Source organism: Panthera onca, chromosome C1, assembly GCF_046562875.1.
Source record: "Panthera onca isolate mPanOnc1 chromosome C1, mPanOnc1 haplotype 2, whole genome shotgun sequence".
Taxonomy (NCBI): Eukaryota; Metazoa; Chordata; class Mammalia; order Carnivora; family Felidae; genus Panthera; species Panthera onca.
The window spans coordinates 136,099,114-136,121,287 of NC_138346.1; the positions used below are offsets into that span (position 1 = coordinate 136,099,114).

At 37.2% G+C, this 22,174-nt stretch overlaps 1 protein-coding gene across 2 annotated transcripts in view; it reads left to right on the forward strand.

The window, feature by feature from the left end:
- The window catches only part of DBT (dihydrolipoamide branched chain transacylase E2), a 53,482-nt gene that overhangs the window by 26,089 nt on the left and 5,219 nt on the right, over positions 1–22,174 (forward strand). The window contains exons 4-10 of one of the 2 annotated variants that reach the window (XM_078451623.2): positions 20–201; positions 9,480–9,601; positions 14,635–14,851; positions 15,508–15,674; positions 19,585–19,662; positions 20,898–21,089; positions 21,247–21,318. In XM_078451623.2, the coding sequence (XP_078307749.1) occupies positions 20–201; positions 9,480–9,601; positions 14,635–14,851; positions 15,508–15,674; positions 19,585–19,662; positions 20,898–21,089; positions 21,247–21,318 (1,030 nt within the window). The remainder of the gene's footprint in view (positions 1–19; positions 202–9,479; positions 9,602–14,634; positions 14,852–15,507; positions 15,675–19,584; positions 19,663–20,897; positions 21,090–21,246; positions 21,319–22,174) is intronic. The other variant, XM_078451624.2, reaches the window with a different exon arrangement.

Below are 22,174 nucleotides of genomic sequence, written 5' to 3' on the forward strand. Positions count from 1 at the left end.
TTGTGTCTTTTTCTTTTAGGTATGTAAAAGAAGGAGATACAGTGTCTCAGTTTGATAGCATCTGTGAAGTTCAAAGTGATAAAGCTTCTGTTACTATCACTAGTCGTTATGATGGAGTCATTAAAAAACTGTATTATAATCTAGACGATATTGCCTATGTGGGAAAGCCATTAGTAGACATAGAAACGGAAGCTTTAAAAGGTATTGTAAATGTGTTCATCTGTTTTGCCAAATTGATTACTGTTGTCCTTTTGTCATTGGTACCAATTAAAAGAGATGTTTACTTTTAATAACTTACAGGGTTTAATTTGGTGGTTTGAAGCTGTAATCAGGAAGATAGAAAAGATCTTCTGCGATGAATGATTATCTTTTGACCAGTTACCATGTTAGAAATGTACACATTAACACTGAATTTATCTGGGGGCCTGCCTTCTGGAAACCGTAGTATTCAAAGAACTGATGGGCTTTCTCAGGAATTAAAGATTCAGGCCCTGAACACTAGTCACTAATAACAAAAACTGGAGTATGCAAAAGATTAAATCTAACATAATAGGATTGTTGTATTTTCCACTGATTCAAAAACAAAAACACTTTCTTGGGGCACCTGGCTGGCTCTGTCAATGGAGCATGCAACTCTTGATCTTGGGGTTGTGAGTTCGAGCCCCTCTTTGGGGATAGAGATTACTCAAAACAAAACAAAACAAAGCAAAAAAGAAATATTAAAAAAAAATACTTTCATTAGTAATGGTTATGAAGGCCAAACTTCTGGAAGGGAAGTGGAAGAGAAAGGAAGGAAAATCATAATGAAAAGTGAAGAAACTAGCATTTAGAAGAAGCAACAACCATGGAACTTACAAGCAGTAGATGTCCTGACAAAAGCGAACTCCTTGTGAAAATATTGCAGAGGAAAGCTAAAACAGTGGGTTCTCCTGGTATTGGCAGACAGCTAGATGGCTGTCTACCTCGGAAGTTCCTTATGGCATTGTTGTGATACGTTAAAGTTATGTCATCTAGGAAACAGCTCTGCTATGGGGGATGCGGGGATGGGGCTGGAGGTGGCTTAAGTTTTGTGATGTAGTCCTAAGCCAGCAATCTGTCTGAGAAGTGCTGAAATAGAATAGAATACTAATAGAATTTTAGTAGTATCATTCGAAAGCCCAGAAGAATTCTGAATTACAGTGGCTGGTTGACTTGTAGTTCTGCAGACTATATAGTTAATACTAACAGTAACAACAATCACTAATTCCACAGTCATACTTGACAGTTTATGAAAAGTTTCCCTGTTATTTTATTTATCCTTACTTGTGAAGTATTCCAGTTTAATGGGTGAAGAAACTAAACACAACCTGTAGAGGTTCGGCAATTTGCCCAATGGCCAGTGACTGAGCCAAATTTTGAACTCCATGACCTGTCTTTGTCCAGATTATTTTCCACTATGACATGTTGCCTCCAGAAGGTGGAAGATGACTTATTGAAGTCTTCCTATTATTTATTTAATTTCTACTATAAAAGGATATATGTGCATGTAGCAAGCTATAAAGTGCAGAAAATCGAAAATAAGAAAATAAAAACATATTCCTGCTACTCAGAAATCATCACCCTTAACACATGAATGTATATCACTCCAGACATTTTTCTAAGCTCACACATACGCACTGAAGTCATTTTTTACCAGAGTAATATGTTGTGTTTGCTGTATTCGAATCTGTTTGCTTAATTACGTATGTGTTTTCATGACAATGATTTCATTTTATCTGATGATCAGACTGTATTTAAATCTCCCCAGTCGCCCCCAGAATGTCCTGGAAATTTCAGTTGGTTTGTTCAAAGTAGGGTCCAATATGGGACTCTACATTGCCCACGGTCTCTCTTCACATGACTTACACTGTCCCACATTTTGCTTCACGACACTGACTCGTGGAAGGGACTGTGCCATTTGTTTTGCAGAATGTCACACTTTGTGTCTTGTTGCTTTTCCATGACGGTGTTTGACTTGTTCTTACCATGGTAAGTTCCTGTAAACTGAAAGCAAGTTTCAAAGGCTAGGTTCAAGTTAAATATTTGGCTAGAATATATCATGGGTGATATTGTGTACTTCACATTGCTTCACATCAGGGCACCATAACATCTAGATGACCTGCCGTAGTGGCGCTCAGTGTAAACAGTGAATTGGGATAATGATTCCCTTGCCCCGTCATTGTACAGTTACGTTTTATCCTTTGCAGCCTGAAAGTTACCCAGGTGGTGTCACTTTGGCACTATCATCATTTGAGAATCCTGGCCTAAATCAACAACTGCTTTAGTGGTTGTGGAATGATGATTTTTTTTTTTTATTCTGTCAGTATCTTTACATTATTAGCTGGCATTATTCTGTAAAGAGGCACTTCACCCTCATCAGCTGGGCCTATTAGTTACCCTGAAATACAGTTCCTGCTGGAAAAACAGAATAAATGGTTCATCCTTTTCCCTTGCCAAGGAGTTGCTTTGATAGCCCCTTCAAATAGTGATATTAAATTTCCAACTTTCTCTTTGTGTCTATTCAGTTGATTTGCTGTGTTTAATCTATTATAATCATTCTTTTTAATGCTCAAGTTGTCAGTAGGAGTGACCCTTGTAAGGTCGCTCCTGGGTGTTCTTTTAACATGACCCCATTAATTTTCAAAAGCTTCCTTGCTTTTGACACAGGAAGATGATCTGAAAGTCACTTTGTACATTCCCTGCCCCAGATCTGGAATTAATCTATTTCTTCGGGGCTCTTGTTCCTTTTAATGTGGCATGGACAAGAGACCATAAAGTAGGTAGTAGGGGTGTTTCCTTTTATCTTGATTGCTAAACTTCTATTGAAAGGCATGATTTAAGAATATTAAAACCAAAAAAGAATTCACCTTTTAAAATTACCTGAAACACAAAATTATTATGGTGGATCAATGACTTTTTTTTTTTTTTTTTTTTAATTTAGTTAGGACCTAGAAAGGAAAGAGGCACAAACTGAGAGCACTGAATCCTAACCACTAGACCACTAGGGAGCAGCAGTCTTGGCACAAACTGAGGCAAGCAAAATGCTCAACACTATTATGGATGTCATTAAATTAGAACACCCTGACAGGCGCTTTAAACCAGATTTAGACACCAATCTAGACCATCCAAAAAAAAAAAGAATTATTTATATGAACAAGTAAACAATTGAGATTTGTGGATTTTTTTAATTAAAAAAAAATTTTTTTTTAATTTTTAGAGCGAGTGCACACATGAGCTGGGGAGAGGGGCAGAGGGAAAGAGAGAGAGAATCTTAAGCAGGATCCACACTGAGCACAGAGCCTGACATGAGGCTCAATCCCACGAGCACGACCTGAGCCGAAATCAAGAGTCACACACTCAACTGACTGAGCCATGTCAGCACCCTGAGATTTATGGGTTTTTTTATTGTTCGGTTTTATTTTTAGAGTTTATTTTGGCGTTTCAAATGACATTCAACTTAATAAATCTTGATATATAGCAAATTACAAAATTATAGAACTTTTTCAGAATACGGGTATTTTTTTCTAGAGAATTGTTTCACAAAAATTAATCTGTACAGCATGAATGATTCTCAAAGAAATTATGCTGAGCAGAAGAAGCCAAACCAAAAAGAAAACATGCTGTATGATCTATGTGCGTAAAATTTTAGAAAATGCAAACTAATCTACAATGACAGAAAACTGATTAGTGTTTTCCTTGGTATAAGGAATCTTTTGGAGCTGGTGGACATGTTCCTTATCTTGATTGTGGTGATGGCTTATGTGTATATACATACTTCACAGTTTATCAAATTTTATATTTTATGTTTGTGCAGTTTATTGTATGTCTGTAAAAAAATGAGACTGTGTTGGTTATGTTCAGAGTGAAAAGTGTCTGATAGTATTTCTCATAGAGAACTGATCATTTGCTAGCTATTCTGTTTTGTTTGCCAGAGTGTATTCTGAACAGTTATCTCGCACTGTAGTTTCATTTTGCTTTTACATTTATGTTTTATTGAATTTTTTTACTATAAGAAACTGTAAAACATAACCTATATATAAGCAAACCTATGGAACAGTAGATTCAATTTATGAAACATTTATATATCCCTCTCTTTAATTTTAGAAATGGGACAGTTTCTAAATATTCTGTGAACATTTTCTTAAGAATTTGTAATAATATTGAATTTATATTGTTTTTTTGTTTTAGTGCTAGTAAAACCAATTATACTATAAATAGAAAATTATCAAACAAAAAGTCTTTTAGAAGTATAAAATGTATTATTTCCATTTTACAGGTGGAAAATAATTATAGCATAGAACCATTAAGAGTATATGATCAAAACTAGACATCTTTTTTTAAAATTTTTTTTAATGTTTATTTTTGAGAGAAAGAGACAGAGCATGATCAGGGGAGGGGCAGAGAGAGAGGGAGACACAGAATCCGAAGCAGGCTCCAGGCTCTGAGCTGTCAGCACAGAGCCCAATGCGGGGCTCGAACTCAGGAATGGCGAGATCATGACCTAGGCCGAAGTCAACGTTTAACCAACTGAGCCACCCAGGCGCCCCAAAACTAGACATCTTAATAGTAGTATTGGAGATTAATCCTGTCTTCTAATGCTTGTTTAAATAATATTCTCTGGCACCACCTTTTGTAACATGGTGGTGTTGTCTCCTTTCCAAGGCTGGAGCATCAAGGTAATTTTGATGAGGGAAACTCTACTTGTGATGTCCAAGTCCCATCTATGAGTGCTTTGACCGTAGACAGACCTCTACTTGAAAAGAGCTTACTGGGGGCGCCTGGGTGTCTCAGTCCTTTAAGCATCCCACTTCAGCTGAGGTCATGATCTCGCAGTTCGTGGGTTCAAGCTATGCGTTGGGCTGTCTGCTGTCAGCATGGAGCCCACCACGTGGCTCAGTCTCACAAACCGTGAGATCATGACCCTGAGCTGAAATCAAGAGTCAGGTGGTGGGGCACATGGGTGGCTCAGTGGGTTAAGCATCCGACTTTGGCTCAGGTCATGATCTCGCAGCTGGTGAGTTCGAGCCCTGCGTCAGACTCTGTGCTGACAGCTTGGAGCCTGCTTCTGATTCTGTCTCCCTATCTCTCTGCTCCTCTCCTATTCATGCTCTGTCTCTCTCTCTCTCTATCTCAAAAATAAATAAACATTAAAAAACAATTTTAAAAAGAGTGCTTAACTGACTGAGCTACCCAGGCACCCTGATTTTCTTTTAAACTTTATATATTTGACTCCTTCTTAAAGTGAGGGTATTGAGTATAGCCTAAAATCTTTTTTCATTATGCAAAAACATGTTAATGAACATTTATTATTCTGGAAACAACATAATTCTGCTTCTGGTTTTTTATTTTTCAACCTACTTCTTAGCATTATCATTGTGCCAGGCCAACACTCTCCTTCCTAAATTTCCAGGAACAAGGATAACTAAGTTTGTTAAGAAGTGTTTACTACGAAGAGAAAGTAGGATCTGGTTGAGAGTCTAAATTCCTATTTTCTGGGGCAAGGGTATGGTTTTAATGCTGAGGCCACATGGCAGCTGTTTTAGGTATTCTGATCCTGAAGCTATGTGTAGGATTAAATTGCCAGAATGTTTGACCACCAGATAACTGAGAGGTCACTATACCTAAGTAATCCTAATTGTGGAGTCTTGCCACCATGGGGAAATATTAAGGAAAGAGAGGAAGGAACATAAACTGTAGCAGAATTCTTTATAAAACTAATATTATTCTTGATTATATTGCATTTATCCTTTAACATCACCACCTATCATTGATTGAATGCTTTCTCTTTGCTAATGCTATATACACATTATTTCATATAATCATATAGATTAAATTATGTAGATTTTTATCTGCATTTGACATGTGCAACACTGAGACCCACAGAGATTTAATATCTTGCCTCTGGTGACATAGCCAGTAACTGATAGAACTACAATTTGACCCCAGCTTTGTTTAATTCTAAAGCCCATGTTGCTAACCACTTTGTTCCACTGAAAATTCTATTCAGAGCCTCTGGGTATCAGCTCCATTCTGCATCTTGAACATTGGGAATGAATTCCTAACACTGTTGATACTCATGTTTGTGAAGTTCTGCTATAACAATATCAGTTAAGGTGTCCCACAGAGTTTATAATATTAAAATGTTTGCCAGGATTAATACAATGTTCTCAGTTAAAGATGTCATTTAATTAAATTACATGTCATTTAATTAAATTACACCCAGTGGCATAAGTTGCATGGTATAATGCCCGAGCATAGTAAGTGCACAACGAATGGTAGGTAGGACTTAGTTTTATTCAGCCAGTTATAGACGGAGTTGATTGTATTAGCTATTTCAGTAATTTGAAGTGAGAAAGAAAATGCAGTGAGATCTCATTGATTGGAGTGTCATCAATTCTCAATTCATGATGATTTATATAGGAACTAAACTAAAGTTGACAGTTGTTCTACAAAAAAAGGTCTTCCTAAGCAGTTTTGCAGAGACCAAAGCTTAAAACATTTTACGAAAACACATTGTTTCAAACACCCTGAGTGCTCAAGTGCTTCAAAATGTTTTCTCCAGAAAAATTTCCCCAATTATGTGAATTAATTGACTCCTTACTGTCATTTTTAGAAATATTTCTTAAAATACCTAAGAATGTGGCAATTTCAGTTTTAATATTTTCTTAAATTAAAAAAAAATGTTTATTTATTTTTGAGAGCGAGAGCATGAGTGGGAGACGGGCAGAGAGAGAGGGAGACACAGAATCCGAAGCAGGCTCCAGGCTCTGAGCTGTCAGCACAGAACCCGATGCGGGGCTCGAACTCACAATCGTGAGATCATGACCTGAGCCAAAGTTAGACACTTAACCAACTGAGCCACCCAGGCACCCTTCAGTTTTAATATTTTTACTAATTCAAATGTTTTATTTAGTTAATCTGAAATAATAGTTCTATTATAAATTTGCTTCACATGAGGAATATCAGCAACACTAAATTGACAGTTTTCATGACAAAAAGTGCTTATTTACCAGAGTTCTTTTGTTGCTCTTTAAAAAATTTAATGAAGTCTTTTAAAACTCTGTATTCCTAAATCCACTACTAAAAGAATAAAATCCCACATATCAGAGTATAGTGTTAGAACCATGAAAATCACATCCCTTGGGGAGAGTTATGACATTTTAGATTAGCCTTAACTCCATCCTCCTTAGAATCTGTTTGTACATTGATAAAAGTAAGAAATCTGCCCTGCATTCCTGTAACAGTGTTGTGATCATCACAGGAGAAAATGTTTGTATACACACTTAGAAAATGATCTAAAGTACTACATAGGTGGTAATTTAGTGCTGAAGAGAGCTTTCTTCCAACAATTATATGACTGCTTCAAATAATATATAATATGAATGACTTCTCACCAATGTTTTATTACTCATATTGGTACTCAAATTATTCTAAAAGGCAGTCCTACTTTGTCATATATCAGAATGTTTTCCAGAAAGGTGAGTGGCAATAAATTCAGTGATCTTTTGGAAACCTGTAACTTTTGTATGTATTTTCGCTTTTATATATTTCTCATATTTTCAGCAAAAATACACATTAAATCAGGTTAGATTTGGAATTCCTACATTTGAATTCCCTTGGTTTCCCTTTGCACCTTAGTTCCTAATGCTCCTTCTTTCTTACTAGTTTCTCCAGTAACTTTAACAGATGTGGACAATACACAGGTTTCTCAAATTACAACAAAATTATGCCTTGAACAATAGGAGTTGTATTCTAGCTTCTTTGACTACAAAGAAAATTCACTAGTGCCATGAACTAATGGAAACAGCACAGGGTGAGTCAACCCTAGGAATGAATCCCAGCTCTTCACAGTTTTATTAGCTGTGTGAACTTGGGCCAATCCTTCATCTTTGAAGTATCAACTTTTTAAAATCTATAAAATGGGATACTAACACCTATCTTATACAGTTGGAGTAAAGATTAAGTTATGATATTGTATATGTAGTGCAGTATTTTACCTATAATAGGTGCTTGTGGGAGAGGAAAAATAATTCACCCACTAACCTTCTGAGTTCTTAGCTGAGACTCTTGTAATGAAAGACAGCTTAACAAGAGAGAAAGAGAAGTTTATTAACATGTGTACATACTCATCTATTCATGGGAGACACCCAGGGAAAGGTGAGTAACTCAAAGAGGTAGCTTTAGAGTTCAGGCTTAAATAGCATTTCTATAGGGAAAGGGGAAATGGGAAAAGTCCTCTTAGGGGAGAGTAAGTAGTTTTCATGGAAGTTGAATGGGTCCTTAGAGAATACATGGGAGGTATGACAGTTTGGGACAAAGTTTGCTGACTTCTACTTTCCTCTTTTATAAGAATCAATCTTTCCTGGTGGATGAAACTCCTAGGGAGGGGATTTATGACAGTGGAGTTGCTTCTGGAAGATCCATCTTTAGGTGTATGAGAGTTCAGAGAATGTCTCTGCCTGCATTTGCTGTTTTTCAAGTGCTTGCAGCTCAAAATAATCACTATACCAAAGTGGCATATTTGGGGTGGCATATTCTGCTACCCTTTATGCGCAACACAAGTTGTTTTGTTTTGTTTTCCCTTTGTCTCCTTCTGGGGAAATGTGAGAGCTCCACTGGGCCAATTCATAGACCAGTGAGGAAGAATGGAGAGACTGTTTCCATAGGTGGAGCAGTGGAGAATTGTTACTGGCTTTGAATCGAATGTCAAAGCAAATTCAGTTGCCTGCTTTCAGAGGCTTAGTCTCTAATGCACTCCTTCCCACAGAGACTTCTGCTATGCAGCATTGATTTCCAAGCATCAGACTCTGACAATGAAATGCTCTCAAACACTTTTTTATTTTGGGTTGCAAAAATACATGGTAATAGCCTGGAAAATACATGCTAATAGTCTGGGGTACTTTTTCTTCTATAGATATTCTAGATTTAGAGAATGGTCCAACCAAATTAGCATTAGCCATGAAAATAAAATCTTCCATAGCATTCCTTAAGCTGTATTCAAAGCAGAGAAAAATTATAAATACTTTATTATTTGGGGAAAGCATTTTAAGATTGTCACAGATTTTACATGATTCTTTCATGTAATTTGTCTTACATTTGACTCTTATTTTATGCTATTTGTAAATATGAGAAATTTATTAGGAAAGTGTTTAAAATAAAAAATGTTTAAAACTTATTGAAGAAGCTTTCATTTTTTAACTTGTAGCTGCTGCATGATTTTTACAGAAATGAAGTAAACACCAGGTAATAATCATTAAACTACCAGGTGCCAGTATGCCCCTCTGCTCTCCCCCAATTGTTTCCCAATATGTAGTTGTGTTTTCCCATTTTGAAGTAGCCTGACTAGTATGCTTCTGACTATAAATTTTAAGTTGAATTTATTTGTGTATTATAAGCCACTAAGCTTATTTTTATTTTTTTAACACTTTCAACTAAAGAGTACCATTTTACCTCGTTACCAGATTCAGAAGAAGATGTTGTTGAAACTCCTGCTGTGTCCCATGATGAACACACACACCAAGAGATAAAGGGCCAGAAAACACTGGCCACCCCTGCAGTTCGCCGCCTAGCAATGGAAAACAATGTAAGTTTCCTTCGTATTTAAGTGCGAGATTACACAGAAAATACACATTTGTGTCTATGAAAAAGTAGCCAGCTCTCCCATGAGGAGATGACTCAAGTTGAGATTAAAGGAAAATGAAAATGTGTGTTACTGAGAAGTGATTGTTGCATAAAAGCACCAATAAGAAATGAGAAGAAATTGCAAACTTCTTACTTATATTAATTGGGCAATGGGATTTTATTATTCTTCCTTAGAGCCTAATAGTCAGGGCTACCATTTTTTGAACACTTATAAATACTAGCATTTTAGATCAGGCACCCTAGAAGCCAGCCTGAGACAGGGGTTTGGGTGCATGTAATGGAGTGACTGAGGGAGAGAATACCTTTTCTGGGAATGAGGGAAGCAAGATAGAGAAGGGAATAAAAGGGAAACGGGCCAGGCAACGATGTGGTCTCAAGGATCTGATTTAAAGGAGTTGGAGAACACCAAAGAATTGTACTGAGTTGAGGCTAGCAGACCAGCCTTTTGTATTCCTTCTTATCATCCAGTCATTGGTGCTTTCCCTTTAGGGCTAGGTGGCCCCCAGGTACTGCAATAAGTGTGTACGTGTTATCTCATTGATCTTTACAACAATGCTGTAAATTATGGGGGCTATTTAGAGACTTGGAGAGAGTCAAGTAACAGGTCCAAGATCACACAACTAACACCGTGGTGGGGCCAGGATCCTGAAGTGAGATTCTGTGACTGCAGAACCAGTGCCCTTGATCATTACATACTGCCTCAACAATTATTGCCTTTGTTATTTGAGCGTTTATGAGTCAGACACCATGTACATGTTCTCTCTAATCCTCACAGCCATCCTGCAGGGTGGTTTGGATTATCCCCATTTTGCAGATGACAAAAGGCAGAGAAGTTGATTAAACTGCCTAAAATCAAGTAAGTAGCTGAACTGGGAATTTGTCTTTTTTCAAACTTGGGTTCTTTCCACTGTACCCCACAATGCAGGATTTTTGTCTGTTTTTGAGAGAAGTAGTTAAGTCACAGTGGGGAAAAAAAAGAAGCTTACATTTTAGAAATATGTAATGAGTCATTAAAATGTTCATATCCCTTTAGACAATTATCCTAACATTGGGAAACTGTCCCAAGGAAACAATCTAGGATATATTCTTCCAAGTGTTTTATATAGCCCAAAGTGAGAAGGCACATATGGTTCAAAATGAGGAATATGCTTGGGTAAATTATGTTATAAACACTTAATGAAAATTTATGCAGTGATTCAATGTGTTCAAATATGAAGACTATTTAGCATAATAGAAAATCGAAATAATAGTATGAAACACTACATTGTTATGGGCATCAGATGAAATAATCTTGTGTATTGCTTTGAAAGTTATAAACTCTTTTACTAATGTTTTTTCTTAATTATATAGAAAAACTGCCTATAACAATGCATGATTTTGTTTTCCTATGCCATTTCTTAAAGATGTATATAATAACTAGAGATTTGTATAATTACTGGAAATCACTGGATTTTGTTATTATAAATCACCTTTTCTTTTTTCACAGTTTATGTATTTATTAATTGAATTTAAATTATGAATGATAATTTAAATTATTAAATTATAAATTGTGAATCAAATTAAAAACCAATGGCATTTACAGTTGTTTGAAATTACCTAAAATTATTGGCTTAAATTCTCAAAATTCTTTGTTATAAACTAAATGTTTGACACTATAAAGTCTTATTCTTCTGAAGTCATCCTTAGAGAAGCACTAATACAAATGAAGCAGGACTTAACCCTGAGAAATTAATTAATACACACTAAGTATGAGGCCATCATCTAAGCTTATGTGTCTATTTAAATAGAATTAAATTTAACAAGAATATTTTATCTCTGTAACCAAACACAAAGGGGATTAAATAAAGCCAGATCACAGTGTTTTCAGAAAGAATCATGGGGGCGCCTGGGTGGCTCAGTCGGTTAAGCGTCTGACGTCGGCTCAGTTCATGATCTCACACTCCATGAGTTTGAGCCCCCCATTGGGCTCTGTGCTGACAGCTCAGAGCCTGGAGCCTGCTTTGGATTTAGTGTCCCTCTCTCTCTCTGCCCCTCCCCTGCTCATGCTGTGTCTCTCTCTGTCTCAAAAATAATAAATAAAAGGGGCGCCTGAGTGGCTCAGTCGGTTAAGCGGCCGACTTCGGTTCAGGTCATGATCTCGCGGTCCGTGAATTTGAGCCCCGCGTCAGGCTCTGTGCTGACAGCTTGGAGCCTGGAGCCTGCTTCGGATTCTGTGTCTCCCTCTCTCTCTGACCCTCCCCCGTTCATGCTCTGTCTCTCTCTGTCCCAAAAATAAATACATGTTTAAAAAATAATAATAATAATAAATAAAAACATTAAAAAAAATTTTTTTAATAAAAAAAAATCATGAACCTTTTTGGTTCCTGGATCCAGTTCCAATGTGTATATCGGGAGTGGGTGTGGTCCCCACAACAACAACAAGCAATTCTCTGGACAAAACTGGGTATCCTACAGTTCAGCTCAGTTCTGACACTGTCTGCCCACAGACAGTGCCAGAATTGACAGATTAATGATTCCATCCTACAAGACTGCCCACCCTTCCCCCACAATACTTCCTATGCTCTCTAGCCAGGTTATCACCAATGCTTCTGACCCACTACCTACAGAGACAAGGTTCCATTGACCTACCCTCCAATTTAGCATGCCAATCGCAAGCCCAGGTTATTGGCTATACTTTTGGCCTACTGGCTACAGATGAGAGGTCCACACAATCCCCTCTTTGGGTTTGATTAATTTCCTAGAGCAGCTCATACAACGTAGGAAACTCATTTACTCACCAGATTACTGATTTATTATAAAAGAATACAACTCAGGAACAGCCAGATGGAGGGACACAGAGGTATATGTGGAAAGAGGTGGACAGGTTCCATGCCCTCTCCAGGCGTGCCCATCTCCCCAAATCTCCAGTGTTCAACTTGGAGGCTCTCTAAATGCCTCCAAGCATTTTGGGGTGTTTTAGAAGCTTCATTACATAACCCCTACTGATTAAATCATTGCCTGTTAGCAACTGATTCAACCTCCTGCCCTGGGGTAGGGGTACTGAAAGTTACAAACGTCTAATCACACAGTTGGTTCCCCTGGCAACCAGCCTCCATCTTTAGGTTCCCTAAGGGCTTTACAAAGGTTCATTAACATAATAAAAGACACTTTTTTATCACTGGTCATTTCAAGGATTTTAGGAGCTCGGTGCCAGATCTGGGGAGGAAGACCAAAAATATACTTGTCATAAATCACCATCTCACAATGAGTGTCTAGTGGAAAGTGGAATTATGTCATTTACTATTCTGTAGGAAGCAATAATAAAACATATGTGCCATTTAACTTGGGCTGAGAAACTCAACATTCCAAATATGCCTCAATAAAATTAATTTCAATTTTTTCAATGTTTATTTTTGGGAGAGAGAGACAGACAGACAGACAGAGACAGAACATGAGTGAGGGAGGGGCAGAAAGAGAGGAAGACCCAGGATCTGAAGCCAACTCCAGGCTCTGAACTATCAGTACAGAGCCCTAGGCAGGGCTCAAACTCACAAACCTGGAGATCATGACTGAGCGGAAGTCGGATGCTTAACCAACTGAGCCACCCAGGCACCCCTAATTTCAATGTTTTGTACTTATCTTTCTTAAACAACTATCAGAAAAAACTAAGAGCTTTTGTATGATGATTATTTTAACTATTAGTAGTACTGATAGCCAGGTTGCTTTAAACATGCCATAAAGGCATGTACATAAGTGTCATTCCACAATATCAGCTTTATTCAGTCATAAAGCATTTAACTGGGCTTCATACATGTCACAATACAACACAACAAACAAGATACAATAAGGGGTAAGAGGTTAACAAACCAAACTCGAAGTCAGTGGTATGCATTTGAGAGTTGAGGTGAGGACTCGCTGTGGCCTGGGTCACCTCTTGGCACATGCTGCTTATTATGTTCAGGCAGTAGAGGATCAGATGTCTTCTGTTCAGAGATCAGTCAGGTGAACTTTTGGTGGTAACTGCCTTTTTAATGCAGTCACATGTGGAAGGGTCAGCATCTGGAGAGTCTGTTTGCTACAGAAGTCTTCCCTTTTTAAAGGAGTTTAGTCTTAGGCTTTGACAGGCCTCTGGTGATTCGAATAGTTCCTGGTTCTTCCAGATTCTCACGACCTTACTATTATCAGTCCTTAGTACTATGCTGGTTTGGGTGATGCGGCCTGCTGTTAGCTGCAATACCTTTGGCTGCTTAAGTCACTGCTTGACATGAGTGAGTCCATCTTGCTCTCTAAGGTCAAAACATGGGTTGACATTTGTTACAGTGTTTAACTCTTTAAACTTTGAGTTCTTCTTATATAGTCTCCAAAAAAGAAAAAAATCTAGTAAGAACTGCAAGAAGTTTAAAAATAGTTGACTTTAAAAATGTAAGTTCTCATAGCTATGGATTATATGCAGTGCAGTGCAGATTATCTGCAATGCAGATACTGCATTGTTACAACATTGGCAAATGGACAGTGTAGATACTGCATTGTTAACACATTGGCAAATGAACAGTATATACAAAAGTAACAAATGTGGGGCGCCTGGTTGGCTCAGTCAGTTAAGTGTCCAACTTCGGCTCAGGTCATGGTCTCGCAGTTCCTGAGTTCAAGCCCCAAATCAGGCTCTCTGCTGCGGTGAGGAGCCTGCTTTGGTTCCTTTGTCTCCCTCTCTCGCTGCCTCACCCCTGCTCATGTGAGACAGCATGTTCTCTTTCTCTCTTTTAAAAAATAAACTTAAAAAAAAAGTAACAAATGAATTTTAAAAAGTAACAAATGATTACATATGAAGGGCAGCTATTGTTTGCTAGCATTCTATGAAGATAATAAAAATGTTCTTTCCTTATACTAATTTATTGGGCAGAGAGCGTTTTTTTTTTTTTCAATTGGTTAAATTCCATTTAGAGATTTAAATGATGGACATTTTATTTTTAGCATTAAAATGTGTCATTTTTTTAGATTAAGCTGAGTGAAGTTGTTGGCTCAGGAAAAGATGGCAGAATACTTAAAGAAGATATTCTCAACTATTTGGAAAAGCAGACTGGAGCTATATTACCTCCTTCACCAAAAGCTGAAATCGTGCCACCTCCACCCAAACCAAAAGACAGAACTATTCCCGTACCAATATCAAAACCTCCAGTATTCACAGGCAAAGACAAAACAGAACCCATAAAAGGTAATAACAGTAATGTAAGGCACTAGGACAAGTTATCTGGGGATATTTACTTCACTAGATCGTTCTGTATAGTATGGTGTTTTCAATTCTTACTGAGGGGAAAGTTCAAATTCCCCCTTTTTTAGCGGTGAAATAACATAGTTTTTCCAGAAAAGTTTCAGTGTATTTCTGTTAATTTCTGAAGAGTAATAGGTTGGCAGGTTTCTTGGACTATACACATACTGATAATTGCTCTTTTTGAAGACTTAAGATGTTATAATTTTTTTTTAAGATGTTACAATTTTTAGTTACCTTCCAAATAACTAGCTCTGATTTGTTATTTATAAACTCTTAGGATAATTAACTTCCAGAAGCGTGGCTTTGCAAGAAATCCATTAGGTAAATACATGGCTTGCATCTTTTTATATGTTTCTGTATACCACAGCATCGAAGGCAGTTACTTCCTAATGTTATTACACTTGACCTTGGGTGCTCTGCTATAATCAGTGCTTCAGCATTGGAATTAGTGTCTTTCAAATCACGTAATAAAGATGGTAGCCTCAAGAGGAAAAGTTTAGTTGGAAAAGTAAATGACATTAGAGAACCTTCAGTTTTAGTAAAAAGGTTTAAAGGATTTAAGAATTCAAAAAAAAATACATGTATTTAATGTTTTCCAGGCTTTCATAAAGCAATGGTCAAGACCATGTCTGTAGCCCTGAAGATACCTCACTTTGGGTATTGTGATGAGGTTGACCTTACTGAACTGGTTAAGTTACGAGAAGAATTAAAACCCATTGCTTTTGCCCGTGGAATTAAACTCTCCTTTTTGCCCTTTTTCTTAAAGGTGAGATTCATTCATTTCAGACAGGGCTTGAATAGGCCATTAAAATTTTGTTTTGCAAATATACAATGTGTTAACCATGGATTTAGATAAAAATATTACTTTTCACCATATCACATGGTTAGAAAAATGTACAAGTGCACTATTTCTTTGTTTCGTAGGAATTTATAAAATTGAAATTTGTGTCATAATTTATCAACTCATCTCTTTGAGCTAGCTAAAGGATTGTCTTGCCAGTTAAGTAAAGCCTTTAATTCTGAAAAGATCACTCCAGCAAAATCCTGATTTGGACAAAAATGAGACTTGGTATCGTTCTTGCATATCACTGACATGTGTTCGTTTTCATTTACTCAACAAACTTATATTGAATGTCCTGGGAATTGTTTCTAGGCCTTAGGACCATTATAAAACAAGACAGTCAAAAACAAAGCAAAACAAAACAACAAAAAAACAAAAACAAAACAAACAGCAACAACAAAACAAAACCAAGACAGTCAGCTGACCTTAAGCAGCTCAACGTCTAGCTCACATTCACAACCATTTATGAAGCAGGTACCAAGTGGCAGACTATGTACTAAACATGCTATATACATTATGTCTTAATTCTCAGGATACCCCTGACGTGTGAATATGGCTATATTCACTTTCTATTTAAGGAAATTAGGGTTCAGAGAAATTGAGAAGCCTGTCAAGGATATATGGAACTTACAAGTGGAGAAGCCAAGTTTTGGGTTCTGGTCTGTTTTACTCAAAAATGCATACTGGTATCTCTAATTCTAGTGTGGCTGGCTTCCCTCTAGCCCTTTCTCCGTACTGTACCAAGACTGACCTTCCATAAATGAAATTACTGTAGTATTCCCCAGTTCTTTTCAGTGGTCTCCTTCATTGTTTTCAGGTTAGTTTCTAAACTCCTTAGTTTGGCATACAAATATTATTGCAGTCTCTACTGCCTACCTCTCCAGCCTTATCTCTCAGTCACTCCTGTTCTAATCAGATTAAGCCTGCATGGCTGCTGGACTTCACGTGAAGTGCCCCCTCCTCCTTGATCAAATGCCTGCACATCCTAAATGCCAAATTTTGTTCAGGAATACCCTCCTCCAGAAGCCTTCTGTAGCTGTCACAGTTTGAGTTAAATACTCTTGTTTCTCATTGCAGTGTATCTCAGTGTATTGCACATGTTTGCTCTGTTTTCTCTTCACTGGATGCTGAGCTTCTTGGGGCAGAAACTGTTAATCTCCATTGTTTTAGCAACTACCCTAAACAACTAAGCGAATGCTCTATAAACAGGCAATGTAATAGATGTCTATAAATGAGACATCTGGGTTATATTTTAGCTATAGAGTCATTTTTAGAGACACAGTAATTGAATCAGATGGATGAAATCACCCAAATTGTGTGCAAATGAGAAGAAAAGAAGGCTACAGATTTTACATCAGCATTTAAGGGGTAGATGCAAATTGAGTTGGCAGAGACGGTGGAAGAAAGTGAGTGGAGTCAGTGGTATGACAACCAGGAAAGAGTCTCCTAGAAGTCAGTGTATCAACAGATCACCCCCAAATTTAGTACTTTGAAATAACATCCATTTATTACTTCTCATGAGTCCACAGAACCAGTCTGCTGATCTTGGCAGATTTATTTCTTTGTCTACAGACAGCTAGTAGGTTGGCTAGGGGTGGGCTGGTGTAGGATGGCCTTGGCAGAAATAACTCATTTCTCCCCTCACATGTTTCTTTTCCCCCCAGCATGCTAGCCTGCACGTGGTCTCCTAGTACTGTCAGGGATGAAGAGAGGAAGCAGAAACGTCAAGCACGTTTCTAAGCTTTGCTGCATCAAGTTTGTTCTTATTTCATTGGCCAAAGCAAGTCACATGACTGAGCTCAGAGCAGTACCAGAGGGCATGGATACAAGAGGGGCTTGAACCATCGGGGCCATTTCTTCAGCTTCTCATACCAAGAGACAAGAAGGAAGTTGGGATGGGCGACACCTGGCTGCCTCAGTCAGTAGAGCATGTGACTCTTAATATTGGGGTCATGAGTTCAAGCCCCATGTTGATTGTGGAGATTACTTAAAAAATAAATAAATATAAAGCCCTTAAAAAAAAAAAAAGTTAGGATGGGAACAGGCTATTGGAGTAGTAATGAAGAGGTCATGAGTAGCCTTACCCAGAACTGATTGAATAAAGTATTGTTGAGGTAGAAGCTTGATTCCAGTTAGTTGGTGAATGAATAGAAATTGAGGAAGACACTAAAAATATCTGGTAAAAAGCAGATAGAGCATAGGCACAGAGGGCAATTATAGTGCTTGTTTGGAGTAAAGAAAGATTCCATCTGCCCTCTCCCCTCCTAGAAAAACTGGAACAGATTTGTAGGCTGAGGGAAAGAGCTGGAAAATGGAGAGTTAAAAATAATGTGAGTGACCCTGGTGATGTCTGTTTTGAAGCAAGCAGAGACCAACTTTTTAATATATTGAACTTCTTTTATTATTTTTCTTCATTGTTCCAATCTGAATGAAATATCTTTATTTTGAAAATAAAATTTAGTGTGCTTTATTTGTTTTCAAACAACATTTTTTTCTGCCTATGTAAACTTCAGAACATTTGGAAAATACTACAATCTATTGTAGAAGGAAAAAATGACCTCGTATCTGTGAACACACACTTTGGTTTTTCTTTTATAAAATTTGGATTACATTCAAAATAGTGTTTTTATGTGTAATGCTTTAACCTTAGTTATGGATTTTTATATAGAGAAGATTAAAGTTACAGTTGTCAAATCAAATGCTTAGTAAAACCTGCTTTAACTCTCTAGTTCAAGGAAATGATTTTTTAAAAATTTTTTTTGAATGTTTACTTATTTTTGACAGAGACAGAGCATGAGCGGGGGAGGGGCAGAGAGAGAGGGAGACACAGAATCCGAAGCAGGCTCCAGGCTCTGAGCTGTCAGCACAGAGCCCAATGCGGGGCTTGAACTCACGAGCCGTGAGATCATGACTTGAGCCAAAGTCAGACGCTCAACCAACTGAGCCACCCAGGCGCCCCAAGGAAATGATTTTTTTTTTTTTCCTGACATGACTACTGACCTACAGACAAAAATAACACTTAACACAGTACATATAAAGGACTCTTAATTGGACTAGATAAAGAGGGCTGGATTTTAAGGACAGTTTTAAGCATTTTTTATTTTCCTATTTTTAAAATTGAATACAAGGCATGACAACCAAATGCAATGTGTGAACTTTGATTAGATCCTGGATGGGCAGAGAAACAGATACAGAAAACATTTAGCAGACAGTTAGGAAAACTTGAATATGGACAGAAGAGGAACGTTACAAAGTAAGAAGAGGGAAAAAAAAGGAAAAAAGATTAAGGGAGAAGAAGGCAGAGGAGGGAGAGTTTGGGAAGGTGAACTCTAAAGTAAATGTTCACACCAGCTCTGCCCTTCACTAGGCCAAAGACACCTATTGGAACACGAGCATGGTCGGTGCCCTTGGAAACACTTATCACTTGTTCTTTCTCCACAGGGAAACAGCTTACTACCTTTTTGTGTTTTAATTCAGTGTTTTGAACTACAAGTTTACTTCTCATGTAAGATTCTATGTGCAAGTGAGGAAATCACATAGAATTTAGATATTTTCTATGGTACTTTGGTTGATCTGTATAGTCATTTTGAAAATCTTGATGTTTACAGCTGCCTGACAATGTTATCTTTTATTCTTAAGTGATTAGGGTGACCTAGTTGCACGCCTGCTTGGAGGTAACATTGGGAGTAATATACCTAGGTACATATAGACTTGAAATTAAGCTCAGCGTAATTAAGCATCATTAAATAAAGCTCCCTCCCTCCCTCACACCTCTTACTGCTTCCAGTTTCCTGAGTTAAAAGTACTAATGTTGCATTCTCTTTCTGTTAAACAGGCTGCTTCCTTGGGACTACTACAGTTTCCTATCCTTAATGCTTCTGTGGATGAAAACTGCCAGAACATAACATATAAGGTTGGCTATGTGTTCTAGCAAGTTCTTGCAAATACAGAAAATAGTGCAGATGTACTTGTAGGTTAGAAAATCTTTTGTACCTCAAACAGCGGGGTTTTTTTAGACTAGAATTAAAGGTATGAGATAAAATATTAAACCGAAGTATAATTTGCTACTATTGTTAATGATTTTATTTGTTAATAATGATACTGTTCAGATATATGGAGTACCATTTTTAAGCCCCTTTGGTTTATCGCTTAAAATAATAGAAATAAATGGCTGTCAAGCAATGGATTATGTTAACCATTGTGCATATCCTCCCCTCAAAGGAGTAACCTCTCTCAAAATGGAGTTCCTGCAGTTTTTAAAACCAGAATAATTTAACCAGAAATAGGAAAGTAATGAAAGTATGGATTCCACTTGAGTGAACTCTTCTGTTTGGACTGAAGATTTATTGAAACTGAGAACACTTTTTGGGATGCTGATCCTTATTTATATTTCTTATTAGAGAGTGAGCTTAGATATTTTAGCTGGTCGGATTTAAAATCTTCCCATACAATATGATTCATACATATGATTAATACAATTTCCTGATTAAGTATATACTTGTTGCAAAAAATATTCAGACAAGAAGATAACCATCTTTACCTTCAATCCTATGACCCTAAAATAACTTACTGTTTGTGTGGAGATGTGCATCCTTCCAGAATTTTATTTTCACATACTTAAAAAAAAATCATATGTATTTATACATATTGTGTTTTTAACTTAAAGGTTTTAAACTTATTCCTTTCTCATTTAATATATAATGGACATCATTACATGTCAATAAACATAATTTTGTTACTTGTTTAACCAGTGGCTTATTATTGATAAATACTTTGATTGTTTGCAGTTTCTCAGACTTAGTCTGAACTCAATATCCCTGTGTATCTCTATATACTTCTATATTTATCTCCTAAACACAAAGTTTTATAAATGTTGGTACATATTGATAAATATTCCCAAGAAAATCTTATATACCCCCCAGCTTATATATCCACTAGTAATGTATAGAAATAGCCTGTTGCCCTATATTCTTACCAATAAAAATTTATCTTTTAGAAAAAAATCCTTTTAAAATCCTTTAAAAATTATTTAAATCATCACCAATCTGGTAGAAACAGTTTTTGGCAGTTGTTTTTATACGATAGTGAAGGTTGTTCCTTTCTTTTCTGTTAACTTATGAAAAGGCTTACTCTATAATTTTTTTTTAGGCTTCTCACAACATTGGGATAGCAATGGATACTGAGCAGGGGTTGATTGTCCCTAATGTGAAAAACGTTCAGATCTGCTCTATATTTGAGATCGCCACTGAGTTGAACCGCCTTCAGAAATTGGGCTCTGCAGGTCAGCTCAGTACCACTGACCTTACAGGAGGAACATTTACCCTTTCCAACATCGGATCAGTGAGTAATAGGAATGTTCAAATTCATAAACCATAACTTAAGGTTTCTGATCATATATTCAATGAAAAATACAATATTGCATTTCCCATTTGTTTCCCAAAAGCTTACTTTTTCTACTTTTCCTTTTTCCTTTTCTTTTTTTTTTTTTTTTTTTCAGATTGGTGGGACCTATGCCAAACCAGTGATACTGCCACCCGAAGTAGCAATTGGGGCTCTCGGATCCATCAAGGTATGTTTATCAACTAACTGGCAAAAGAGTCTTAGCAAATTGGGAGAGTAAACACAACAGAGTGACATTTCAGCGGTTTTTCCCTTGCTTTGTAGGTTTGAGTATAACATTTGGCTCAGTAGGCCAGTTATTTCTTCCTAAGAGGTAGGCCTGCAATTCTAGTGTCTGCCTCTGTGTATAACATGGTGGTGATCTGCATTGTTGTGTATGGATCAACCATCGTGGTTTATGCCAGGCACTGATGTCAGTCATCATGGATAACCACAAATATAGCCAATCTACTTCTATCAAAAATTTTCATTTCCGAATACCAAAGATAATAGTAGGCCAGTATAAATTTATTGTTTATAGCACAGTGAGACACCATTTAGAGAATTTTTCTCAAACTTCGCTCTGTTCAAGAATTGTTGAGAGTACTAGTTAAAAATGCAGTATTCTTGGGGCACCTGGGTGACTCAGTCGGTTAAGCGTCTTGGCTCTTGGTTTTGGCTCAGGTCGTGATCTCACGGTTTATGGGTTCGAGCCCCATATCAGGCTCTGCACTGGCAGTGTGGAGCCCACTTGGGATTCTCTCTCCTTCCCTGTCTCTCTCTCTCTCTCTCTCTCTCTCTCTTACTCTCCCAAAATAAATAAACTTCAAAAAAAAAAAAAAATTGCAGTATTCTTAGCCTTGGGGACCGAGCTTCCAGAACTTAACATTTTAAATAAGAACCCAGGTGGTTCCAACATGAGTGACCTGTGGCCATGTTTTAGGAGACACTGACCTAGAATAAGGGTTGCAATGATTCTTAACCTTGGCTATGTGGGGACCTTGGGAAAAAAATGCCTAAGCTCACCCTATACCAACTGAATCACA